Raw genomic sequence first — 24910 nt, 5'->3', positions numbered from 1 at the left:
CGGGCCCAGCCGCTCCGCGGCATGTGGGATCTTCCCGGGCCGGGGCACGAACCCGTGTCCCCTGCATCGGCAGGCGGACTCTCAACCACTGCGCCACCAGGGAAATCCGAGCTGATAGTATTTTGAAGTAGAATAAAATTTCCATTTTAGGTTAGCATTAAAAAAAAAGAATCCAGTTGTTAAAAAATTTGTATTTAATAAAAGTAAAATCAACATTACTATTTTTGATGGTGATTTTAACAAGATTATTTTAGCAGCTGAGCAAATAGTGAGATCTAAGAAAGATAAATACTATATAATCAGATAAAATTTCATCTATTTTTAGCTTAACAGTTAAGGTGGGACTTTGAATTGTGAGAGTGATGCTTCAATATCAGTTGAAAATTATCCATCCTCCTTGTCCCCATTTTTTGTAGGCTCTAAGTTTTTCACCTGGGAAATTACTTTCTGTGAAGGGAATTCTATATTGTCACTCAATGTACTAGTTGGAGGCCAGTTTAAAACACCAAATCTTTGCATACATAATTTTCTGAAGAGCTTATCCAGGCTAAGGAATATACTTGCTACTCAGAGCATTTCCAAGCCTCTTTGACTTCTGTATCTGTACACTAAGGTGCATTACTTTTATTAATGATTTTTGAATCACAAAATTTTATTTTGCTAGCCACCACAGAAGTATCTTAAAAGAAGTTTAAAAATAATAACTCTTGAGATTTGGATAGATTCCTTACATTTTCTGCTCCAGTGTACACATGTACTTAATTTGAAGATACAAAGATGATCCCACATTGTTTTTACAACTGAGATCATTTCATAGTATTAGTAATTAGTTACATCCTTTGTTGAAGGACTTCTTCAAACTTATTGTCTTTTAGACCCATTCTTACAGGTTAATCTGCACATATGCAAATGTCAAAGGCAGTAGCAAAAATGACCACTTAATACAAAGCTGGCAAACATTTGGAGTTATGTGTAGTTTCGAATATTTTTTACTTCAAAAGTCACATGTATTATATGCATTAAAATTAGTTCAACAAATGGAAATCATAGATATGGGAAAGTTGTTTCAGGGGAAATTTCACTAGTAAATTCATAATCTTTAAAATTCTGAGTGATTGAATTAAATACTGATCCCTTGCATAATATATTCAGCGGCGTATTCTAAATATTACTTTTTAAAGGTGTGGTTTTTAGTTTTAAATATGAGCGGGTCCTATAGGCATGATGACATTTTCTGACGTATACTTTCTTGGTCTTTTCCTCTGCGAAGACTTTGACTGAATTGTCCTAAGTATTAAAGAGCACGGTGTCAAGAAAGGTACTTTCAAGATGAATGTTTATACAAGCAAAGTATTTTTTTAGACAGGTGAATTCTAATTCTGAAGAAGAAAATTTCAAAATACTGTTCACTTCTTATTCCTCATCTCTCTTCCCATCCTTAAAGTACAAGTTAAATCTTAATTGGAATCCTTTTCCCATTGTGGAACCAAGCGCTGGTGTCAGACTTGAAGAGGAAGGCTTTACTTTGTTAGCTATTTGTTTGAAACCCCAGCTCTCTCCCCAGATCTTTGGGTTGATAATCGCAAACATGGAGGATGCTTCTGATTCTTCACAAGGGGTTGCTCCATTAATTAATAATGTAGCTCTCCCAGGCTCTCCGCCGTCTCTTCCTGTATCAGTGACAGGCTGTAAAAGTCATCGAGTAGCCAATAAAAAGGTAGAAGCGAGAAGTGAAAAGCTCCTCCCAACAGCTCTTCCTCCTTCTGAGCCGAAAGTAGATCAGAAACTTCCCAGGAGCTCCGAGAGGCGGGGAAGTGGCGGTGGGACGCGATCCCCCGCGAGGAGCCAGGCCGTGGCAGCGGGAGAAGCGGCGGCCGGCGGCGCGGCGGGGCCGGCGAGAAGCGACCCCCCGGGGGGACAGAGCCTCCCCTCGCCGCCTTTCTAGTTGAGAAGGTGGAGAAGTGGCAGCCGGCGTGCTCGCAGGTGACGGGCTTGGTGTGGTCGCTCGGGAGCCGGCCGGCGCCGGCAGAGAAGTGTAGGCGAGCGGGGGAACAAAGCGGAGCCGCGCCGGGGTCCGCCCGCAGCGAGCTCCTTCGCGGCGTCGGGCCGGCCGGCTGCGCGCCGAGCACGTTGTGAGCCCCGCGGCGGCGGCGGGCAGGGAGCGGGCGCTGGGGGGAGGGGGCGGCCACTGCTCACGCACCGCCTGCCCGCGGCTGGGCGTTCGGCCCCATTGTGAGCCGGCAGCCGGGCGTTCGGAGGTGGGGCGGCTCCGCTGGCTCAATACCCCGACCGCGACAGGAGCGACCTCGGCTCGGGTGGCAGCCGCAGCGCGTCAGTCACACAAAAGGCAGTCGAGCTTCGCCCGGCGTGCGGACCGGCCCACGCCGCCGCCGCCGAGCGCTCCCCACCTTACCGGCTTTCCTTTCCCTCCAATTTTGATAGGGAAGCGGGGCCGGCGCGGGCGGCCGAGGGTCCGGGTGAGCCCGCGGGCGGACACGAGATGCCGCTGCTACACCGAAAGCCGTTTGTGAGACAGAAGCCGCCCGCGGACTTGCGGCCCGACGAGGAAGTTTTCCACTGTAAAGTCACCAACGAGATCTTCCGCCACTACGAGTAAGGGCCGGGCCGGGCGCGGGGGGTGCGAGGGAGTGTGGGGACTCCCTCCCCAGCGTCCTTTTGTCTCTCTCCTTTTCCAAGACCCGGGTTTCTGGCGGGGCGACTGGAAAGTGACGGGTGGCCGCGGGCCCGCGTTTCTCTGGCCCCCGAGTCCGACACGGTGACTGCGCGGGGCCCCCGGGAGGCTCGACCGGCCGAGGCACGCGTGGGGAGAGCCGGCCGGGGCAGAGGAGGCTGGGGTCCCTGGCCGGCCGCGGGGACAGCTTCTAGTCGCGGCAGCCGCCCGGCCGCCGAGCGGCGGAAACTCCCCGCCTCGCCCCTCCCCGCCTCGGCCACACGCGCGCTCCGCGGCCAGTTCCGGGATCCCCGCCCGGCGGCCGAGGGGATCCCCGCTCGGGTCAGCGGCATGGAGCCGCGGCCCCCCGGTCCGGGGAGGGAATCCCTGCCCCCGGGGGCAGGAAACGGGCTGGGCGTCGTTTCCTCGGTCGGGAGTGGAGCCTGACGTTGGAGCTGCCCAGGGTAGGGGCGGGGGTGGGGTGGGAGCGGAGTTGAGACTCCGGGGAGGGTGCTCCCCGGCAAGCCCGGGACGCTAGAGCCTCCGCCGGCCGCCTCTGGTCCGGTGCGGCTAGGCCTCGGAGTGTGCGAAGCGAGCCGTGCGCTCTGTCACCGCCTCTTCTCGGTGACTAACTCCCGGCCCCGGGGAACTCGGCGTCTCCGCCCCCGGGAGACCGGGTGAGGAAGAAGTCGGGACTGGGCGGGGGAAAAGGAGGGGGAGAGAGCAGGGCCCTGGGCGCCCCCTCGTTTTCGCTTTTGCGTATCCGGGAGCGCGGCGGTGGGAGTTGGGGGAGGGGGCTAAGACAAGTTCAACTCCAACCCCAGCCAGCCTTCTCTTTATCCCCCTGCGCATGGGGCCGCCTGACATGTGCCACTCGCTTTTGTTTTGACAAGAATCCGGAGCTGCTGCCTGTGTAGTTTCAACCCCTCAATTTTTAGTCCCTTGCCTGGTTTATCCCAAGAGATCCCCTTGTCCCGTGACACCAAGTAACGGGGCGTTTTAGAGCTCTGTGTTTAAACAGGCTCTCCAAGTGAGAACCTGAATTGATCAGTCGCTGAAACAGCCTGATCCTCCCTTTTTCTTATGCTTTATCCTCTCCACTCAGAAGGAGTCCCTTTGTAGCTTAGAAACCAAGTGTTATAGCAACCAAATAAATTGTGTGTAGGAGGCACCTTTTCTGAGTGGGGGCTTGCTGGAGGGAGGGCGTTAAGCAAACTCAGCACCTGTCTGGGAAATGACTAGTGAAGTTAGAAAGGACAGTTCCTTTGAGCTTTTATTTTAAGCAAGCCTTCTTTTTTCTTCGGCTCCACAGGAGTTACACGTAAACATGTCATATCCAGAGAAGTTTTTCAGCAGACAGTACTTTTAAATAGGAGTGCACATCTTACTCTGCTCCTGTACAGACTTGTTTTGTTACTCAAATAGATTTCAGTCTTGTAACTACTTAAGTGAATTTGGATTAAGTAACTTGACAAGGATGATGTCTTATTTTTAAAGAAGATTTAGGTTAAAATCCTTGGTAATTCTGAATTTTTTCAAGAAGTTGCATGTAAAAGCGCCAACAAGATAGGAAATGGGCTTAAATTTAAACTTTCCTTCTCTTATGTAAGCAGTCCTATCTTTTTGAGACACTCTTCTCACTTTAGAAGGGAGCATAAATATGGCCCCTAGCCTCTGAATTTGAACACTTTTCAGATACTTAGGTTCTTGATGATAAAGGAAGAGATTTTTGGTATTCCAAACCTACTTTCCATTAATGTTAAGGAACTGTGTCCCCTGTAGTCTTATGACACTAAAATTACAATGTTTTAATTTTGTCCTTTGTAGTCTTATGACATTAAAATTAAAATGTTTTGTTTTCTCTTTGCTCTGTGCTGAAGCGTTTGGGTTTTTGGAAATTACAAGTAGTTTAGGAGAGGTGATGGTTTGGGAGCAAAGATATTTAATCATTTACCCTGACCAAAGCAGAACTACTGATGTTCTTAGCTATTAACGTTTATGACTTTGAATTGGCACAAAACTGGAAGAAGACTGCCATTTAATTGTGTTAAAATTTGGATTACTTTCTCTTAGATGATTACAAAGAGATCTTTCTAAAAACGCATTCATGGTGGATGGTATATGGTGGTCTGCAGATTATGGTAATCTGACCCTTGCCACAAGTCTGGAGAAACTGTGAAGGAAATATTTGTTTTCACTAATTCGTTAAATCACAAATTGGTTTATGTGAATTTGTTTGAAGATTATCTTTTAAGTACATTATTTTGAATACTTTTCTTTTGTATTTGTCTGAAGATCACTCTGCTCACCTATTTGCTCAGGTTTTTGATTTCTTGAATATAACTTTCTCTAATCAGTCTCAAAGAGTTTTACTCCACTTCCGCATCTTTTTCACTTCCCAGCATAATGCAAAGTAACTGCCTCTAACTCTGGTTAGTATAGGTTGCCAGTGACCTTTTAATTGCTAAATAGTGTTTTGTGTGTCTTACCTGATAGTATAGCCTAACACTTCCTCCTTTGTCCTTCTAGCAGCAACGGTCACCCTTCATTTTATCTAGTGTAACATCTGCAGTTATTGCACGGTAATGCAGTGTATTTGTTGCATCACATTTTCTCTTTTCCAAGACCCTGAATTCTTTGGGGCAGGGAGTATGACAAAGATGGTTACTTGGTGATTATACAGTTCAAACTCCTTTATTTATTTATTATTTATTTATTTATTTTTTTGCGGTACGTGGGCCTCTCACTGTTGTGGCCTCTCCCATTGCAGAGCACAGGCTCTGGACGCGCAGGCTCAGCGGCCATGGCTCACGGGCCCAGCTGCTCCGCGGCATGTGGGATCTTCACGGACCCGGGCACGAACCCGTGTCCCCTGCATCGGCAGGCGGACTCTCAACCACTGCGCCACCAGGGAAACCCTGTTTGTTTTTTTTAACTATATGCTCTTTAATTGCTAGCTCTTGTTTGACCTGCTTTCCATAAATAAAGAAGACTCATTAAAAATAGCGCATTAACTGTAGGTGAATGCATAAGCTAAAGTGCAAAAGAATGAAACTGGGCTACTGTCTTACACCATACACAAAAATTAACTCCAAATGGATTAAAGACTTGAACATAAGACCTGAAACCATAAAACTCCTAGAAGAAAACATAGGTGGTAAGCTCCTTGACATACGTCTTGGCAATGATTTTTTTTTTTTGAATTCAACACCAAAAGCAATAAAAGCAAAAATAAGCTAGTGGGTGGGACTACATCACACTAAAAAGTTTCTTCACAGCAAAGGAAACCATTAACAAAATGAAAAGGCGACCTACGAAATGGAAGAAAATATTTGTAAATCTTATATCTGACAAGGGACTAATATTCAAAATATATAAAGAGCTCATATAACTCAATAGCAAAAAAACCAAAACAACTTGATTTAAAAATGGACAGAAGATCTGAACAGATGTTTTTCCAGAGAAGATATCCAGAGAGCCAACAGGTGCTCTACATCATTAATCATCAAGGAAAGGCAAATCAAAGCCGTAATGAGCTATCACTTCACACATGTTAGAATGGTTGTTATCAGAACGACTAGAAATAACAAGTATTGGGGCTTCCCTAGTGGCACAGGGGTTGAGAGTCCGCCTGCCGATGCAGGGGACACAGGTTCGTGCCCCGGTCCGGGAAGATCCCACATGCCGCGGAGCGGCTGGGCCCGTGAGCCATGGCCGCTGAGCCTGCATGTCCGGAGGCCGTGCTCTGCAACTGGAGAGACCACAGCAGTGAGAGGCCCATGTACCACAAAAAACAAACAAACAACAAAAAAACAAGTATTGGGGAGGATGTGGAGAAAAACAAACCCTCATGCACTATTGATAAGAATATAAATTGGTGCAGCCATTATGGGAAATAGTATGGGGGTTCCTCAAAAAATTACAAACAGAACTGCCATATTGATACAGCAATTCCATTTCTGGGTATTTATCCAAAGAAAATGAAAACACTAATTCGAAAAGATATATGCACCCCCATGTTCATTGCAGCATTATTTATAATAGCCAAGATATGGAAACAACCTAAGTGTCCATTGATGGATAAATGGGTGAAGAAGATGTGGTACATATACACAATGGAGTATTATTCAGTCTTAAAAAAGAATGAAATCTTGCCATTTACAGCAATACCTATGGGCCTCAAGGGCATTATGCTAAGTGAAATGTTGGACAGAGAAAAGCAAATACCGTATGATCTCACTTATATATGGAACCTAGGGAAAAAATATAAGAAAAACGAAGCTCGTAGATAAAGAGAACAGAATAAAGTGCATAGTTTAATCTTTTAAAGGAGAGAAAAATTTATTCTGTAATTTAGTTAGCAGACAACAATTTTGTTTAAAAAATTTTTTTTTGGTCTGTGGATTGTTCAAATAAGGAGCAGTCAAGTCTGAACACCAGAAATTCTAGATTTGTGGGCTAAGAAAATGATTTGTATTACCTAGTGACTTTAATCTCCTTAATAAAATGACTTCTTTTTTTAGGCATTTAGACTCTTGGAATTGGAATGTATTTCCCATCTGTGATTGAATCACACTTTTCATATACAATGTGAGGAGTCTCTTCCACAACATCACTGACAGACCAGCTTATGTTTCAACCTGGCTGTCCACTGAAAAGTGTTTGACTAATTTATAAAGCATCCTGTTTTCATTGTTCATCAACTCCTCACTTGTTAATTCAGTGCTTTCAACTGTCCTCTTTTTACAGATGAGGAGGTTGGGATTGAGGAAATAAGAGTAAGTCCAAGATCAGTTCAAAAACTACCTATCTAGCAATTGGTGACACTAGAGTTCTCACTCACATACCTAAGACTCTAGAGTTTGTGTTCATATTTACCATCACATAGTGCTTATTATAGAGAATTCTTCCTAATATTTGTTAAAGTTTGCATAAGTATGCACCAAAAACATAGGGGCATTGCTTGGAATTCAATCTGGCTGCCTAGATCTTTGTGTAGGTACCATTATCCAGTCTGCTCAGACATTTGACTTTTTTACTATACTCCCAAGTGATTAAATTCTAGATACTATATGTAAAAACCAGAATGCCATTAATTTATAGTAGGGAAAAGTGCCCTTCACATAGACCAGTCCCCAAACTGATAATCAGCTATGTATGAAATCTAGTTATTATCAGAAGGCCCTTTCGTGAGAATAGGGTTTTCAAGGAGAGTAGGATAATCTTAATAGCTAGCGTCTTCAAATTAGATGTTCAGCTCCTCTTTAGGAATAAGTCTGCCACATGGCCCAGGTATTTGGGTCTATGAGTCCTTTTTCTGTGGATGATATAACAGATTCCTAAATACTTTTTTTTTTTTTTGCATTTTAACCTTTCATCTGCTTAGCAGGCTACCATGTTTCTTTTCTGCAGACGGAATATATCAGTTATTTATAACACGCCACTCTAAAACTTAGTGGCTCAGACAGCCATCCATTTTGTTTGCCCACTATTCTTTGGGTTGCCATTGTGGTTTCTGCTCGTCTCTCTGTGCTCTCTCATTTAGGTGAAGTCAAATGAAGTCAGGCTTGGCTGAGGCTAGATGGAGTAAGAGGTGGCCTCAGTCATATATCAGGGACCTCAGCTGGGATGGCTTTTCTTTGTGTGTGTGTGTTCTCCAGCTTTATTCGGGTATAATTGACAAATAGAATTGTAAGATATTTAAAGTGTACTATGTGATAATTTAATATACTGGGATGGCATTTCTCACCATGTGATCTTTCATCCTCAGAAAGCTAACTTGGGCTTCTTCTTCCTGAGACCTTGGGCTCAGGGTTCCAGGAGGGTGAGAGTAGACACCTCTCAATGTCATTTCTGTATTTTGTTGGTCAGAGCCAATCTCAGGTCCAGCCCAGATTCAAGGGTTGGTGAAATAGGCTCTACCTCTTGTGAGAAGAGTGTGAAAGTCATTTCTAAGGAGCCTGCACATCTTCAACCCTGTTTCAAATAGTCTACCACTATGCAGCTGATAAGATTTTATACTTGGGTCATCCAGATTGGATTTTGGATGTTTGCTGATAATCCTTCTACAATTAATCCCTTTTCCTACCCTCCTTCCCAATGCCAAACTTTCTCTTCAAAGATTCTCAGGTCTTATATGTGTTCTTCTGACATTGTTGCTCTACCATACAGGTTATTCTTCTGTGTATTCTTCTAGGATCTCTCTGCGAATAGGGTACCTAAACGGTAAGAATTGATATGTTTATTGAGTGCACATATAGTATGTTGGGCGTACTGTATTATTTAATTTTCATATTAACTGTTTATGGAACACATTGTCCCCATTTTACAGAAGGGGAACCAGGTTCAGTGAAGTTTGTATAAATTACCTAAGTCATATTGTACAAGTGACAAAGCTGAGATTCAGATACTTTCCTTTCTTCTTCCCATTCACATGTGTACTTTCTCTTTTTAGATACACGTAAAAGTAAATGTGGACTGCCAATGAGAATATATTTGCTTATTCTTGACACTGTACTTTGGAAAGTCATTGGAGATGCTGAGATAATTTGTCCCCCTCTAGTGAGAAGTGAATGTATGTCTATAACACAGTGGCATAAATCACATATGTTCTGAGGAGCCAGTGTAATAGAAACATAGAAAATGGAACTGATAACTGCTGAGGAATTGAGGAAGCCCTCAGATAGGAGATAACAACTGAGTTGGGTCCTGGAAGCTGGAGCTATAATGTTTCACCTTTGTTGATTTCTACTTAAGTCTTCATTGTCTAGATTTAAAAAATCTGTATTGCTATTCCTCACCTTAATGTCATCTGCAGATTTTAGGAGCCTGCCTTGTATGTCACTAGTATCTAAGTTTGTCTGAGGCAGCACTAAGTAAAGTGAAAAGTAATAGTAAAGTGTTTTTTTAAACTAAGCTTTGTAATTGAACTTTCCCCCTCACCATTTATGAATAAATGTAATAAATGTAATTTTCATCTAGCAGTTATTTCTTCCTATAAGGCATGTATAGTCTGCCATGCCCATGATCACCTAATCTCCTGCTCTTGTAACCCCTTCAGTGAAGGAAATTGTTAGAACAACCCATGCTGTCATGTAGCAATTACTACTTTTCTAAGCTTATAAACCATACTTTCCTTCTCTTGCATACCATATGCTGTTTTAGTCAAGAATTGTGTTAGTTTTTAACCTATGGCTGCATTTCTCAGTTACTAATTATTTTGTAGACAGAGGAGTTTGCTTATGTCCCTTAGATCTTTTCTGCAGTATTGGGCTGTATCTTTCTTACCTTGCTTTACATCTAGTTAATACATTTTGGGCCACTAAGTAAATAGAGTATGCTTTGCATTTATCTTTTCTGAATTGTATTTGGTTTCTGGTTTTTATGTCACTTCATTCTTAATCTTATTCTCTTAGGTTTTTAGTTTTCCAAATACTCAGCAAGTCAACGGTATGTTGCCCTTTGTTCCTTAATTTGTTGACTTTATTTTAGAAGTGTGTTCTTACCAGTACTTGACCTGGTAACTCAGAAGCAATTTTTCCTTCAGAAATAATGGCAAAGGGCAGAGGTCATCAAACTTTTTCTTAAAGGGCCAGATAGTCAATATTTTAGGCTTTTCAGGCCATTAGATGTCTGTTGCACCGACCCAACTCTACAAATGTAGTGAGGAGGCAGTCATAGGCAATACCTAAAGATGTGGGTGTGGCTGTGTTCCAATAAAACTCGAAAAACAGGTGAAAGTCTGGATTTGACCTCCAGGCCAGTAGTACGCCCATCTCTAGTAAAGAGGATTGTTGAAGGAATGTAGCAATAAATTGGAGACATAATAACCTGTATTAGTCTAAACTGATGTAAAATAGTACTTTGTGTTTTATAAAGTTTTACTCACAATAATAAAAATGTGCTGCTTGTAAAATTTTCGTTATTTATATTCTTATAATATTGAAATTGAAGAGGCGCTGTAACCTATCCCCTGGAGTTCAGCATTATTAACAAAATCCTACACATTTGAATGTGTATGATGAATGGGTGAAGAGCAGAATATAGAAGTGGAAGTAAGTGAAGGTATATAATGTTAGAGATGGTGCCGTGATGAATAGGGAGTGATGAATAGGGAGAAGTAGCCTTGGGCTTTATTTCCCTTGCTTTAAAATGGCCACTGTGAAAGAAAATTCCAATAAAAATTAATTTTAAAAAATGGCCGCTGTGGTAGTGTGTCCTGCCTTCCTCCTCCTGAGGGTGGATCTTTGTGCACAGCAGGACTATAATGTAAGACCTTTGTAGGGTAGATAGACACAAAGGAAACAAATAGAACAAACACTTTGCAGGAGGCTCTGGGAACCTGGGTGAAGAAGGGTAGCTGTACTGTCGCTGGTTACTCTCTGTCCACATGTTTAGTGGAGGTTTGTGGCACTTGTGCCATTCTTCTTCTTGGTATTTTGAACAATGGTAACAAATCTAAATAGTGTTTATTGCAGCTCAGTCTAAAGTCTGTCGCCCTGCCATGGCACCAAATACCCCAGGCTATCAAATACCCACCTGCTATGGCTAGAGCTGTGCTGTCCAATGCAGGAGCCATTGGTTATTAAGAACTTGAAAGGTGACTAGTCAGAATTAAGATGCGCAGTAAATGTAAAATACATGCTGGATTTTGAAGACTTGGTACCAAAAAAAAAAAAGTAAACTATTTCAATATTGATTACATATTGAACTATTTTGGAATATATTGGGTTAAATAAAATATATTAATTTCATTAGTATGTCTTTAAAAATTTTTTAATGTGGCCAGTAGAAAATTTTAAATTATATGTGTAGCTAGCATTCTACTTTTGATAGCACTAGCTTAGAGACTAGTTAATGTATAACATATCTAGATTTGAAATATATTTTTCTTACAGTTGACCATGGATAGGGAGGGCTGATGGTAAAGTTATACACAGATTTTTGACTGTGTGGAGATCAGCACCCCTATCCTCCCCTACCCCCATAGTTCAAAGGTCACCTGTAGTACTAGGTAAATAGTTTAAATTATTAGACTATCTCACACACATTATATATGTGGCTTGGGAATCTGTGTTTGTTTCTAAAGGAAAAAGTTTAAAACTTTTATAAAGCTTTCTAAGTGAACTGCAGTTTTAGGCAGTAAAAATTAAATAAGACCTCTTTCAAGATCCATCCATTCATTCATTTTATTCTGCCCTGTTGATAACCCTCTATTGGGTATGTCTGTTGCCTCTCACTTAGCTATTTATCTCACATAGATTTTATTATAAGAATCAGATTATATTCATTTTTTTCCCTCTGGCATTTTTTTCCTTCAACTCCACTTTTCCTTTTCATCCTAACTCTTCATGCCAGTTCCTCCCAAAGATGTTCTAGCATTTCTTGATCTTTTGTGCCTGCCTCTCCTCCTTCCCTTCCTCTGAATTCCCGAAGGATATCTGCCTCTATTTTGTAAAGATAATCACTTTTTACTTTGTATTTTAATGATATACACCCATTATCCCCATTACTAAAAGGTACATACTTCAACGGTACAAAGGATTTCCTTTGTACTGAATTAGTCATGTAAGTTGGCATATGTATATTATCTCTTTAGATCTCATTTATGTTAAGATATGATTAGTTTCTCTTTACTTCCATAGATTTCATTTTTTGTTGTTCTCGTAGAATCTACAGACAAATATGCAAATGAAACTATCTTAATGGAATTACTCCAAATCTTCTTTGGAGATCAGACTACAGGGGTAACCTGTACAGATATACTAACAAGGAAATAAACATGTAGCAGTTTTAATAATTTTTAGAATGATGAGAAGGAAAGGGGTATTTCAGGAAGGAGAAAAAGTTAGAGAATAGTGAATTATGTTGGTTACATATAACTGTTGAAAAGTAGACTGAAATATAGAGGCGGGCAAAATATTTACCCATATCTTAACCACTTAGAGGCAACTACTGTTATTAATCTTTTTGCATATGTCTAACCTTTTCTGTTTAAAAAATATTTTTATTATAAAAACAATATGAATACATGCTCAGTATAAAAATTCAAACAATATGGAACTATTTAGAATAACAAATTTTCCTCTTCCTTCCTTCCCAGTCCGTCCCTTTCTCCATAGGGAACATCTGTTTATGGTATTTGTATAAATACGAACATTTGCACGTTTTTGCTATTATTATAATTAATGCATATGGAATTATGTCATTCAGTGATTTTGAGTTTTTTTCTCTTTAATATACCTTAGAAATCTTTCCATATAGTAGATCTCTCGCATTTTAAAAATGACTGAATAGAGTTTTTGAAAAGAAATTAGTGCTTATAGTAAGAAATCCCAACAGTGCAGAAAAGCACTGGGTAGAATAGTCCCTAGGTCCCATCCCCATTCTGTAGCTGTTACCTTGATTTTTGTATAACATTCCAGGAATGTTTTATGCTTCCTTAAGTTATCTTTCTCTACTTTCCTTCCTTCCTTCCTTCTTTCCTTCCTTCTACCCTTTCTTTTTCTTCCTTTCTCTTTTTTAATTTTAACACAGGTGGGACCGTATTATATATATTGTTTGGATAAGCTTTTACTTTGAAAAAATACAGGAGGGAAGCAGACTGGAAAGTTGTTTTCCCTGTTTATGTTATTTAAGAACTCTCCTTCTGTTTCATGACTGATTTTTCATTATATGAAGTACTATAATTTATTTAACTTTTCTCTTATTGTTTGATGCTTAGATTTCCCAGTTTTTCACTATTATGTTAAAGCCTTTCAAAATTCATAGTTAAGTGCTTGAATTGACAATGTTTTGACTGCTTTGGAACAAAAAGCTTAAAAATTAGAAGGAAAAAAGAAAGGTTGAGTTAATTTTGTTTCACTTCAGTTTCAAAACTGATAGAAATCAAAGTCCAATTTTGGCTGAATGTACCTGTAAGTTGCAAAATATAAATGTCTAGTTTAAATATACTTTTTCTTATGTTTGTAATATTAATGTGTAAGTTGACCAGTTACTAAACTTTTGTTTGAGTTCTATGAGTCTATGTAAAATTTTGCAATAAAGGAACAATCCTTTATCAGCTTTTAATGTAAAATTTGTGAAATGATAGGTAATGGATTTTTGTTTTTGTTTTTTAATCAGTGACTTTTTTGAACGAACCATTCTGTGCAACAGTCTGGTGTGGAGTTGTGCTGTGACGGGTAGACCTGGACTGACCTATCAGGAAGCACTTGAGTCAGAAAAAAAAGCAAGAGAGAATCTTCAGAGTTTTCCAGAACCACTAATTATTCCAGTTTTATACTTGACCAACCTTACCCATCGTTCACGCTTACATGAAATTTGTGATGATATTTTTGCGTATGTCAAGGATCGATATTTTGTTGAAGAAACTGTGGAAGTCATTAGGAACAATGGTGCAAGGTAAAGTACTTTTAATTTTTTCTTTTGTTATACATACATTCACATTGATCAAATTCAAAGTACACACAGGGATGAACTGAGGAAAAGCTTACCTTTTACTATTTTCCACCTACCATGTTACCCTCCCCCAAGATAGCCCTTGTGTTAACAGTTTCTTGTGTATTTTTCCAAAGCTAATTTTTATATAAGACCACCAAAAATACGTACATGTGCGTGTGCGCGCACACACACACACAATCAACCTCCTGCTACTTTCAACGCGAAAGGTAACATACTGTAGTTTATACCTTTTTTCACTCAAAATATCTTGAAGATTAGTCCATTACTTTATAAACCACCTTCCTTCTCTTTTTTTATTTACTATATGTTCTATTATATCCAAGTTTCACCTCTATTTAAGAGTAAAAAATCTTAAAGATATCTACTGTGTTCTCATTATGTTACCTATTAGTTTAAATATGCCTGTATTTCTTGCTGGGTTTTAGTAGTTCTTTGATAAGATGAAGACTGAATTTTATATACTCTATTAAGTTCTCTTCTCTCTTACCCAGGTCTTCAAGAAAAAAGTGGGTTTTTCATATTGCAAAGTTAAATTGAGTTTATCTATGGCACTAAATTAAAAAGTATCATTGCTGGGTTTCCCTGGTGGCGCAGTGGTTGAGAGTCCACCTGCCGATGCAGGGGACACGGGTTCGTGCCCCGGTGCGGGAAGATCCCACATGCCGCGGAGCGGCTGGGCCCGTGAGCCATGGCCGCTGAGCCTGCGCGTCCGGAGCCTGTGCTCCGCAACGGGAGAGGCCACAACAGTGAGAGGCCCGCGTACCGTAAAAAAAAAAAAAAAAAAAGTATCATTGCTTTCCTGAAATCTTAAGCATTTATGATTGGCTAGTCACTGATATTTATTACAGTAATCCTTATTTGCATTAAAACTTTTTTTTTTTTTTTTTTTTTTTTTGCAGTACGCGGGCCTCTCACTGCTGTGGCCTCTCCCATTGCGGAGCACAGGCTCCGGACGCGCAGGCTCAGCGGCCATGGCTCACGGGCCCAGCCGCTCCGTGGCATGTGGGATCTTCCCAGACTGGGGCACGAACCCGCGTCCCCTGCATCTGCAGGCGGACTCTCAACCACTGTGCCACCAGGGAAGCCCTGCATTAAAATTTTTTATAGCCTCCTGACTTTTGAGGCAGTGACTATTTTGGGATGCTTTTTCCCCTTTGTTAACCTGAATGAAAATTTTTTTCTTTTTGAATTTTATTTTTTTAGTATTTATTTATTTATATATTTATTTGGCTGCATTGGGTCTTAGTTGCACCATGTGGGATCTTTTGTTGTGGTGCATGGGCTCTTCTTTGTGGCACGTGGGCTCAGTAGTTGTGGCACACAGGCTTAGTTGCCCCGCAGCATGTGGGATCCTAGTTCCCAGACCAGGGATCAAACCCACGTCCCCTGCATTGGAAGGCTGATTCTTAACCACTGGACCACCAGGGAAGTCCCTCTTTTTGAATTTTAAACTTTAGCAGTCAAAACTTACTATATATGTTCTTAATTATATGTCAATAATTATGTTCTTTATTATCTTATTTTGGAGAATCATCATGAGTTTTTATATAATTTCAGAATAATGTCTTTAATATAATCCATTTTAGTTATTAAATGCTACTCTGCATGAATCTTAAAAATCCAGGAGGTGTTTATATTAAGATCTGAATTTGCTTGGATTTGATTTTGGTGAAGAATTGAAGAAGTTCCTTTTTTAATTGTAGAAACAACAAATGATAAAAATTGAAGGATTTTTCATTTGTCTCATGACTTTTGGGAAAAAAGATCTTTATTTTCAAGAGGAAAGATTGATATGTCACCAGTAATCCCACCAAGAACATACCAATCTATATCACCAAAAGGTATAATAGGGCCTGTTTGGGGACCAGGACAATTTTTTTTTCTCCTTATAGTCATTATTTTATTTGACTTATGCCAAAAGTGTTTTCTAACTTAAAAATCATTGGGATACGTTAACCTTTAACATTAGGTTAAATATTGCTTACGTCTAGAAATACAGTTGTTCAGTGTTTTTTGTATAGCTTTTTTTGGTTGTACCTTAAAAATGGGCTTCAGATAGTTGTAGCTTTAATGACAGTAGTAAACTAGGGTACATTGTAGAAATGGGAAATCTGAGAGTCACAATTTTATTGATTATTCATTAGAAACATACTCCTTCAGACTTCCCTGGTGGCACAGAGGTTAAGAACCCTCCTACCAATGCAGGGGACACAGGTTGGATCCCTGGTCTGGGAAGATCCCACATGCCGTGGAGCAACTAAGCCCATGTGCCACAACTACTGAGCCTGCACTCTAGAGCTGGTGAGCCACAACTACTGAGCCCTCGTGCCACAACTACTGAAGCCCATGCACTTAGAGCCTGTGCTCTGCAACAAGGGAAGCCACTGCACTGAGAAGTCCACGCACTGCAACGAAGAATAGCCCTCGCTTGCTGCAACTAGAGAAAACCCGCGTGCAGCAATGAAGACCCAACGCAGCCAAAAATAAAATTAATTAATTAATTGTTTTTTAAAAAAGAATCCTATAGTGGATTCAATGTGAACCTCAAAAAGAAAAAACAAAAACACACTTCTTCTGGCTTACTGGCCATTCTTAATCTTTGTGCGGGAAAGGAGAAATCTTGGATGACTCATTGACTTTTTTGCCTTCAGCAGCTGGGTAGATAGTAAGATGCAGAGGCCTCAGGAAGTAATACTATCAGAGTCTAGCCATCTTTGCTCTCATCTCAGACCCAGATATTTCTGACTGCTCTGATTTTGCCTTTCATGGACATATTGCTTAGGTGATTCATGAGTGTCACTTAGAGGCTAGACACTAGTTACTGGGGATATAACAAGGATTAAGATGTCCTTAAAGAGTTCAGTGAAAGGAGAGACAAACATGTCAACTTGCCGGGTATTAAAATAAATGTATGAATGAGGTAATTCAGGAGCATCCAGGTCCAGAGTGCCATAGAGGCTAGGCCTGGGTTCCCTACACTCACACTAACACTGGTTATTTTAGTCTTTTCATCTTTGCCAAATCTGATGATATCTCAATGTTTATTTGCTTTTCAGATCCTTTGCTCATTTTCCTTTTGGCTTTTTTGTCATCAGTAGATTTATGAAAGATGTTTGTTAAATACTAGGCATATTAAACTCTCTGTCACTTTGTTACAAATATTTTTGTTTCATTTTTTGCTTTTTCTTAAATGTGCGGTAAATGTAAAAAGGACTTTGGGGCTTCCCTGGTGGCTCAGTGGTTGAGAGTCCGCCTGCCGATGCAGGGGACATGGGTTCGTGTCCCGGTCCAGGAGGATCCCACGTGCCGCGGAGCGGCTGGGCCCGTGAGCCATGGCCGCTGGGCCTGCGTGTCCAGAGCCTGTGCTCCGCAACGGGAGAGGCCACAACAGTGAGAGGCCCGTGTACCACACACACAAAAAAAGGACTTAAAAATATGTATAAAGAATAATGATAGAACTAAGGAATAATGAATAAAACTTCAATAAATACACATTCAACACTTGATTTTAATAGAATACCTTTATCTTTGATGTTTGTTTATAGTTTGAGAAAAGTTTTCTCGTTTTATGGGAAGCAGAATTGTGTGATAGTGAAGGGTTTAGGCTTTGGAGTCAGACTGACCTTGTTGGACAATGACATCCTTTCAGGTTATTGTGAGACTAAAATGAGAGTGTGTGTGGGGGGTGCACATTTTTGAATTGCTATATAAGTAGAATATAGTGGCATTTTACTAGGGGAATAATGCTCCTGTTGGCCCAAGAGGGTTATATGGAAGTTAGTATTTTTCTTCTATTATTGGCTAGGTTTTCTATTATTTTATATTATAATTAAGCTTCAAGCCTGACTTGAGATTTCTTCAACTTTCAATACTAGTTCCTGCATACACCTTTATCCTTTCACTTTTTTAACTTAAATTTCAGTTAAAATAACTTAAATATATAAACTTGACTAGATTTCCTTTGGTTGGAATTGTACCTTTCCCATCTACGTACTACTTGTGTAACTTTTGGGGAAGTTATTTAACATCACTTATCTCTTCTTTGTGTATGTAGTAGAATTATTGTGAAGATTGACTGAGATGCTGTATGTGATGTTCCATGCACACAGCAAGTATTCAATAAATGACAAGTAAAAAGAGTCCATCTTTTTCCATTTTGATTTTTTTGGTGCTCTGTCATGCTTGTCAACTCTTATTCTATTACACTGATATGAGGAGAGGACTTGGCATGATGTTGTTCATTTGGAAAGTGCTCTAGACCCCAAGGAACATGTGTCCCTTTTGGCTTCACATCTGCTTGTGTAACTTTGGGATTGAGTTCAGTTTTGAGGTGATGATGCTAGTGATAAGGTTCTGGCGTCCTCAGGGGGTCAACTAGGGCAAATCCAGCTTCGGTGATGAGAGAAGCTCCAGGTTGAGTTTCCTCAGTATCCCTGTTGACTTTTATCTGCAGGCTCCTGTGGCTTCTGTATCTGACTGTGGCTTGAGGCTTATCCTTACAGGGCTTATTTAGAGAATTCAGTGGATTTCTCCCAGTGGCTGAGAAATAGCAGGCACTTACTATCTTCATGGGATCCATAGGATCCACAGTATGAGATGACTGTGCTCCTACTCCCACTTTCCACTCTGAAAGTTAGAATGTGACGTTAGAAGAATTTGCTTCCACAGGACATACATCTCCCTCTGCTTTTTAAGTTAAATGTGCTTTATTGAGATATGATTCACACACTGTAAAATTTGCCCATTTAAAGTGTACAACTCAGTGGGTTTTAGTTATGTGATGATTTCCACTAATTCCAGAATATTTTCATGACCCCAATAAGTCCTGTACCAATTAGCAGGCCCTCCCCACTGCACTCTCCCCTCAGCCCCTGGCAACTGCTAATCTGTTTTCTGTCTCTGTGGATTTGCCTATTCTGGACATTTCATATATGTGGAATCATAAAGTATGTACCTTTCTGTGTTTGGTTTCTTTCACTTAACTATAATGTTTTCAAGGTTCATCTGAGTTGTAGCATGTGTCAGTATTTTATTTCTTTTTATTGATAAACACATTCTACTGTATGGATCTATCACATTTTGTTTACCCATTTGTCAGTTAATAGATATTTGAGCTTCCACTTTTGGACAATTATAAATAATGCTGTTACAAACATTTCTGTACAAGTTTTTGTGTGAACATATGTTTACAGTTCTCTTGGGTATATACCTAGAAGTAGAATTGCTAAGTCATTTGGTAACTCTATGTTTAGCATCTGAGGAATCTCCAAACTTTTCCAAAGCAGTTGCATCATTTACATTCCTACTAGCAATGTATGAGAGTTCCAGTTTGTCCACATCCTCATCAAGCCATATGTATGGACAATTTATTATTGTCCGTCTTTTTTATTTTGCCATCCTAGTGGGTGTGAAGTGGTATCTCATTGTAGTTTTGATTTGCATTTCCCTAGTGACTAATAATGTTGAGCATCATTTTATGTACTTATTGATCATTTGTGTATCTTCTTTGGAAAACTGTCTTCTCTGGTCCTTTGCCCATCTTTAAATTGGGTTATTTATCTTTTTATTACCGAGTTGTAAGAGTTCTTTGTGATTTGGGGTATAAGTCCCTTAGCAGATATATGATTTGCAGATATTTGCTCCCATTCTGTGAGTTGTCTTTTCACATTCTTTTTTTTTTTTTTTTTTTGCGGTACGCAGGCCTCTCACTGTTGTGGCCTTTCCCGTTGCGGAGCACAGGCTCCGGACGCGCAGGCTCAGCAGCCATGGCTCACGGGCCTAGCCGCTCCGCGGCATGCGGGATCTTCCTGGACCGGGGCACGAACCCATGTCCCCTGCATCGGCAGGCGGACTCTCAACCACTGCACCACCAGGGAAGCCCTCACATTCTTTATGGTACCATTTGCAGCACCATTTCCCTTTGCTTTTAACTTTTGTGCCACTTGTCAATAACATATACCTTTTGTTTCTATCTGTGTTGGCAGAACTTAGCAGTGGTCCTAAAGACTTCTTCATCCATTAGAATTACTGGATTAGATTTACTGGAAAGAATATGCTATGTTACAGAGAAGTGGATGGGCGCATTCTTAGGCTGAATTATTTCAGTATGGGTACTCTGGATCTTCTCACTTCAGTATTCTTATTGTCTCATTTACCTTTAGATATCCCTCCCTCTTTTCCTTTTGCACCTTACACGTATAGATTAGGTGCTTCCCTCCCCACCAAGGCTTTCTGTTTTGAAATTGGCAATCTGCAGACAGATTCTTCTAGAAGATCCTTTGTCATTGCTATGGCAGATGAAGTAAAGAGAACAGCAGACTACTTGACTGAACCACACCAGTTTAGTTCTTTACATGCCCCATCCTGATTACCACCAGCTTGCCTGCCAATCATGCTGCCATTTGTTTTCTGCTGCTTCCTTGGAGCCTATGGGAAAAGTGAGAGGATGGCTGGTCTTGTGAAGAAAACACTAAACTGGTAGTCAGGTCTGTTAATTCTTAAATAACTACCAGATGCTTTGAATATACATTATATCAGCAGATATGAGACAAGGACTTACAGTTTCTATTTACAGATGAGGAAACAGAGATCCAAAGAAGTTGTGTTTTTTTGATAGTTGTTTACCATGTATTTAATGATACCTGTTACTTATTGATACTTGCACTGTTCCAGACACTGGAGATACAGCAGTGAACAAGGCAAAGTCATGGAGCGTCCATTCTAATCTTATAAGTAGTAAACTGTAGGATTTAAATTCAGATAGGGCTGACTTACAAAATTATTTCTTTCTCAGTATCACTGTGTCCTTGATTTTGGATTCTGCCATTTGTGATTAGCTGTATGGTTCTGTGCAAGTAATTTAAACTCTTAAGTGTTAGTCTTTTTTCATGTGTTAAATGGACCCCCCACCTTACAGGGTTGCCTCACAGGGTAAAATGACATAATGAATGTGAATTTTTCAAAGCTGTATTATATAATACTGCCTTTTAAAAAATATTTATTTATTTGGTTGCGCCAGGTCTTAGTTGCTGCAGGCAGGCTCCTTAGTTGTGGCATGCGAACTCCTAGTTGCGGCATGCGAACTCCTATTTGCAGCATGGGTGTGGGATCTAATTCCCTCCCCAGGGATCGAACCCGGGCCCCCTGCATTGGAAGCATGGAGTCCCATCCACTGCGCCACCAGGGAAGTCCCAATATTACCTTTTGATGTAGGTGTCTTGTTAGTATTTGAATCTGTTTATTGGTGGTCATGCAGTTTTGTTTTGTTTTTGTTTGTTTGTTTTTTGGGATATGCCAGTAGTGATGTGAGGCTACAGTAGCTGCCTGGGACACTGTAACTTGGAATCAAATTTCTCTGTTGCAACTCTGAGCAGAAACCCCATAGTTAACAGTATCAGTGTCTTAGAAAGACATAGTTGTTTGTTTTTGAAGACAATCATCCCTCATTTGTATGTGGTCTTCTAAAAATGCTACACAAGCAGTTTTCAAGACATCCAAGTTTCAAGTAACTTTATCTTTTTTTTTTTGACAAGCCTGATAACCATTGTTTAATAAAGGATTAGGAGGATGGTGAATTAGAACTCAAATAATTGCATGATAAACTCATCTTCTCTCCCCAGCCCTAGAACTGGTGAATTGAATCAGGAAAAAGGAGGTAGAAATCACGCAACAAAAAACATTTTGGACTGTTGAGTCATCATTCAGTGTAAAGAAAGGACTAGAGTTTGAAAGGATTTTTTAAAATGAGTCAGAATATAATTGTATATTTGGTAATTTTTTTTAGTTAAAAGTAGGCTTTGGGCAACTTGTTTTCAGACATTTTATAAGCACAGTCAAGATGTTCTGGGAGCTGAAAGATTCATAGGAAATGTGAAGCAGCAGGTGAGAAGGTACTTCTAAAAGTATTGGGTTGGCCAAAAAGTTCATTCGGGTTTTCCTGTAAGATGTTACGAACTTTTTGGCCACCCCAACAGATATACTGACAGAAGCAAGAAGTGGCACCTTATAGCAAAGGAGGAGATAGAGTAAACATTAACTGCAAAGTATACTGGCCTGGCTCAGTATATAATTTGGTAACGTTAGAAGACGTTGCAGAATAAAAATATGCTAGCATTTATTGAACTTTTTCTGTATGCTAGGCAGTGTGCTAGATGCTTTCATTTTAATTCTCATGATATTGATGGGTGACCCAGAATTTTTGAAAAGGTTATTTGTTTGTTGGTATTTACCTGAAAGAGTTGAAAACTATGTCCACACAAAACCTGCACATGAATGTTTATAGCAGCTTTATTAATAATTGCCAAAAGTTGGAAGCACCAAGATATCCTTTAGTAGATGAATGAATAAATAAACAGCAGTACCTCCAGACAATGGAATATTATTCAGTGCTAAAAAGAAATGAGCCTTCAAGCATGGAAAGACATGGACGAGCCTTAAATGCATATTACTAAGTGAAAAAAGCCAATCTGAAAAGGATATGTATGGTATGATTTCTACTATATGGCTTTCTAGAAAAGGCAAAACTATGGAGACAATGAAAAGATCGGTGGTTGCCAGGGGTTGAATGGGGTAGAGGGGAGATGAACAGGTTGAGCACAGAGGATGTGTAAAATACCCGGTGGTACTATGATAGATACATTTGTCCAAACCCATAGAATGTACAGCACCAATGGTGAAACTTAATGTAAACTATGGACTTCAGGTGATAATGATGTGTTAACATAGGTGCATTGATTGTTAACAAGTGTTACTTCTCTGGTGTGGGATATTGATAGAGGGGTTATGCATGTGGCAGGGGCAGGGAGTATATGGGAGATCTCTGTCTTTCTCTCAATTTTGCAGTGAATCTAAAGCTGCTCTAAAAAACCAAAGTCTTTAAATTAAAAAAAATTATATGCTCTGCTTATCAAGGCTGAAGTTTATAATTTTTTAAAAATCTGCTTTTTTTTTCCTATAAAACTTTATATACAGGAGAGAAAAGTAAAAGGTAAAGGCCTGGAGTGCATTTCCCAAATGCTCCTTTCAGAGATAACCACAGTCAAAAAATTAGTGCATAGTTCTCTTTTTTTCTATACTACACTTAATTAAAAAAAAAAGTAGCTCTTTCACTTAGTAATGATTTGGATGTCTTCTTACATTAGAAAACCACATGCACCATTTTTAATTGGTTTTGCATAAACTCGCTAAACTGTGTGTTCCTAAAAAGCTTACTTGGAATATTGCCTTTTTCTGAGGATGGAGAAAGTTATTCCTTTTGTTAGCCTTGTGTGAATTTGCTCTTTGAAAATAATGAACTGCGTTTTCTTCCACATAATCTCTGACCTATGACTTAATGACAGACCTTTTCTCCAGTGTAGGTTAAATCAATACAATAGCAGAACTGGATTTGCACCGGAGTTTCACTGATAGCTAGATTTTCCCACATATTATCCCCATACTATTTAGATTTAACAGTTAGAAATGCTATCTAGTTAAGAAGCATAAGATACTACAGTTCAGTATTGGTTTTAGAACTGCCTTGTAAAATGAAGATTATGAAATTCTTTTTAATCTTACAAACTGATATCAATTTTGGCATCAAATAGAGACCAGCCACCTGGAGCTCTTATCTATTCAGATATCAAGGTATATTCCCTGTGGCTTTCTATGTTGCATTGGTGGAATGCTTCAAGCACTTTAGTCTAATGAATAAAAGAAAATTAGCATAAAAACCTAAAATATAGAGAGTAGGTACTTATTATATATTAGAATTGGAAATGAGAAAATGGACTTTTTAATCTTTGAGCTCTTTTTTGTATTGCTAACCTAAATGATATTAGTGAATCATAATTAATTAAAATGCATTAATGTTGAGGACAAAGGGAAATACTAAATATATTGAGGAGATAAGATGAACATAAAAGGTGTAAGTGAGGAACAGTACAGTTATTTTGATTTAAACATACATGCTTGGATATCAGTGAGTGGATCCAGGTGGGATTAATCCAAGGAGAAGTTTTTGGAAAAGGGTTATTTGACTAGAAATTTGAAGACAGAGAAAAATATAAATTAGTAGAAGGGATTGAGGAGGAAGGCTTCTTATTTAGGTGCAGATATAATATATAACTTTTAACAACATATATTAATTGTTTATTATAGTTCTTTCAAATAGAAGGCTTTCTATTGGTCAGCTTATACTACTGCCCTTTTAAGGTCAAAATTCCTTGTTCTTAGCCTAGGAGAGTCCTAAGGAACATCCTCAAATTGTTGTTTTAGTCTTTAGTTCCTGATGACCCTAGTATGCTGATGATATAATTATTAATAGAAAAAAAAAAGGCTATTTGGGACAGCTGTTCTTTCTTTGGAATTCCTAGTTAGAGTCTTCTTTAGATATAGACTTACAGCCTGACTGACTGCTGGATTGTTGTTGCAAGTTGAACAGTTAAAATTTAGAATCCTTATTTACTTGTATAATAATATAAATTGGAGGCCGTCCTGGGAAACCCTTTTTATATCCTAAAAATCCCTATTAAGTAGCCACAAAAATAAGTGAAAATGAATTTGTTTTTCTAAACGTGTTTAATTCAAATAACATATAAAGCTTCTGTTGTAAATATTTCTGTATGAATTCAACTGCTCTATTCTTAACAAAATAGTTCAGTGAAGTTTAGACTGATCTCATACAAATGTATTCATTTTCTTCAGTGTTCTCAGGACCTTCAAATTTGCATTGGCCATTAAGAGGATCTGCCTAATGCCTCTCAAAAGTCTTTGAATGGTAAATGTTGGAGGAGGGTG

The 24910-nt window shown here is 39.7% G+C and overlaps 1 protein-coding gene across 1 annotated transcript in view; it reads left to right on the top strand.

Annotated features, from left to right (window-relative positions):
- Window positions 1–306: 306 nt before the first annotated feature.
- The window catches only part of BAZ1A (bromodomain adjacent to zinc finger domain 1A), a 98319-nt gene continuing 73715 nt past the window's right edge, over window positions 307–24910 (top strand). Inside the window, exons 1-3 of the mRNA XM_081227221.1 lie at window positions 307–1983; window positions 2443–2613; window positions 13796–14074. Of these exons, the coding sequence (XP_081083347.1) occupies window positions 2501–2613; window positions 13796–14074 (392 nt within the window). The 5' untranslated portion in view covers window positions 307–1983; window positions 2443–2500. The remainder of the gene's footprint in view (window positions 1984–2442; window positions 2614–13795; window positions 14075–24910) is intronic.

This window comes from Mesoplodon bidens (genome assembly GCF_964165515.1).
Source record: "Mesoplodon bidens genome assembly, chromosome: 3".
NCBI classification, from domain to species: domain Eukaryota; kingdom Metazoa; phylum Chordata; class Mammalia; order Artiodactyla; family Ziphiidae; genus Mesoplodon; species Mesoplodon bidens.
The sequence above is the reverse complement of the archived record's forward strand: the minus strand, read 5'-3'. Positions and strand labels throughout refer to the sequence as shown.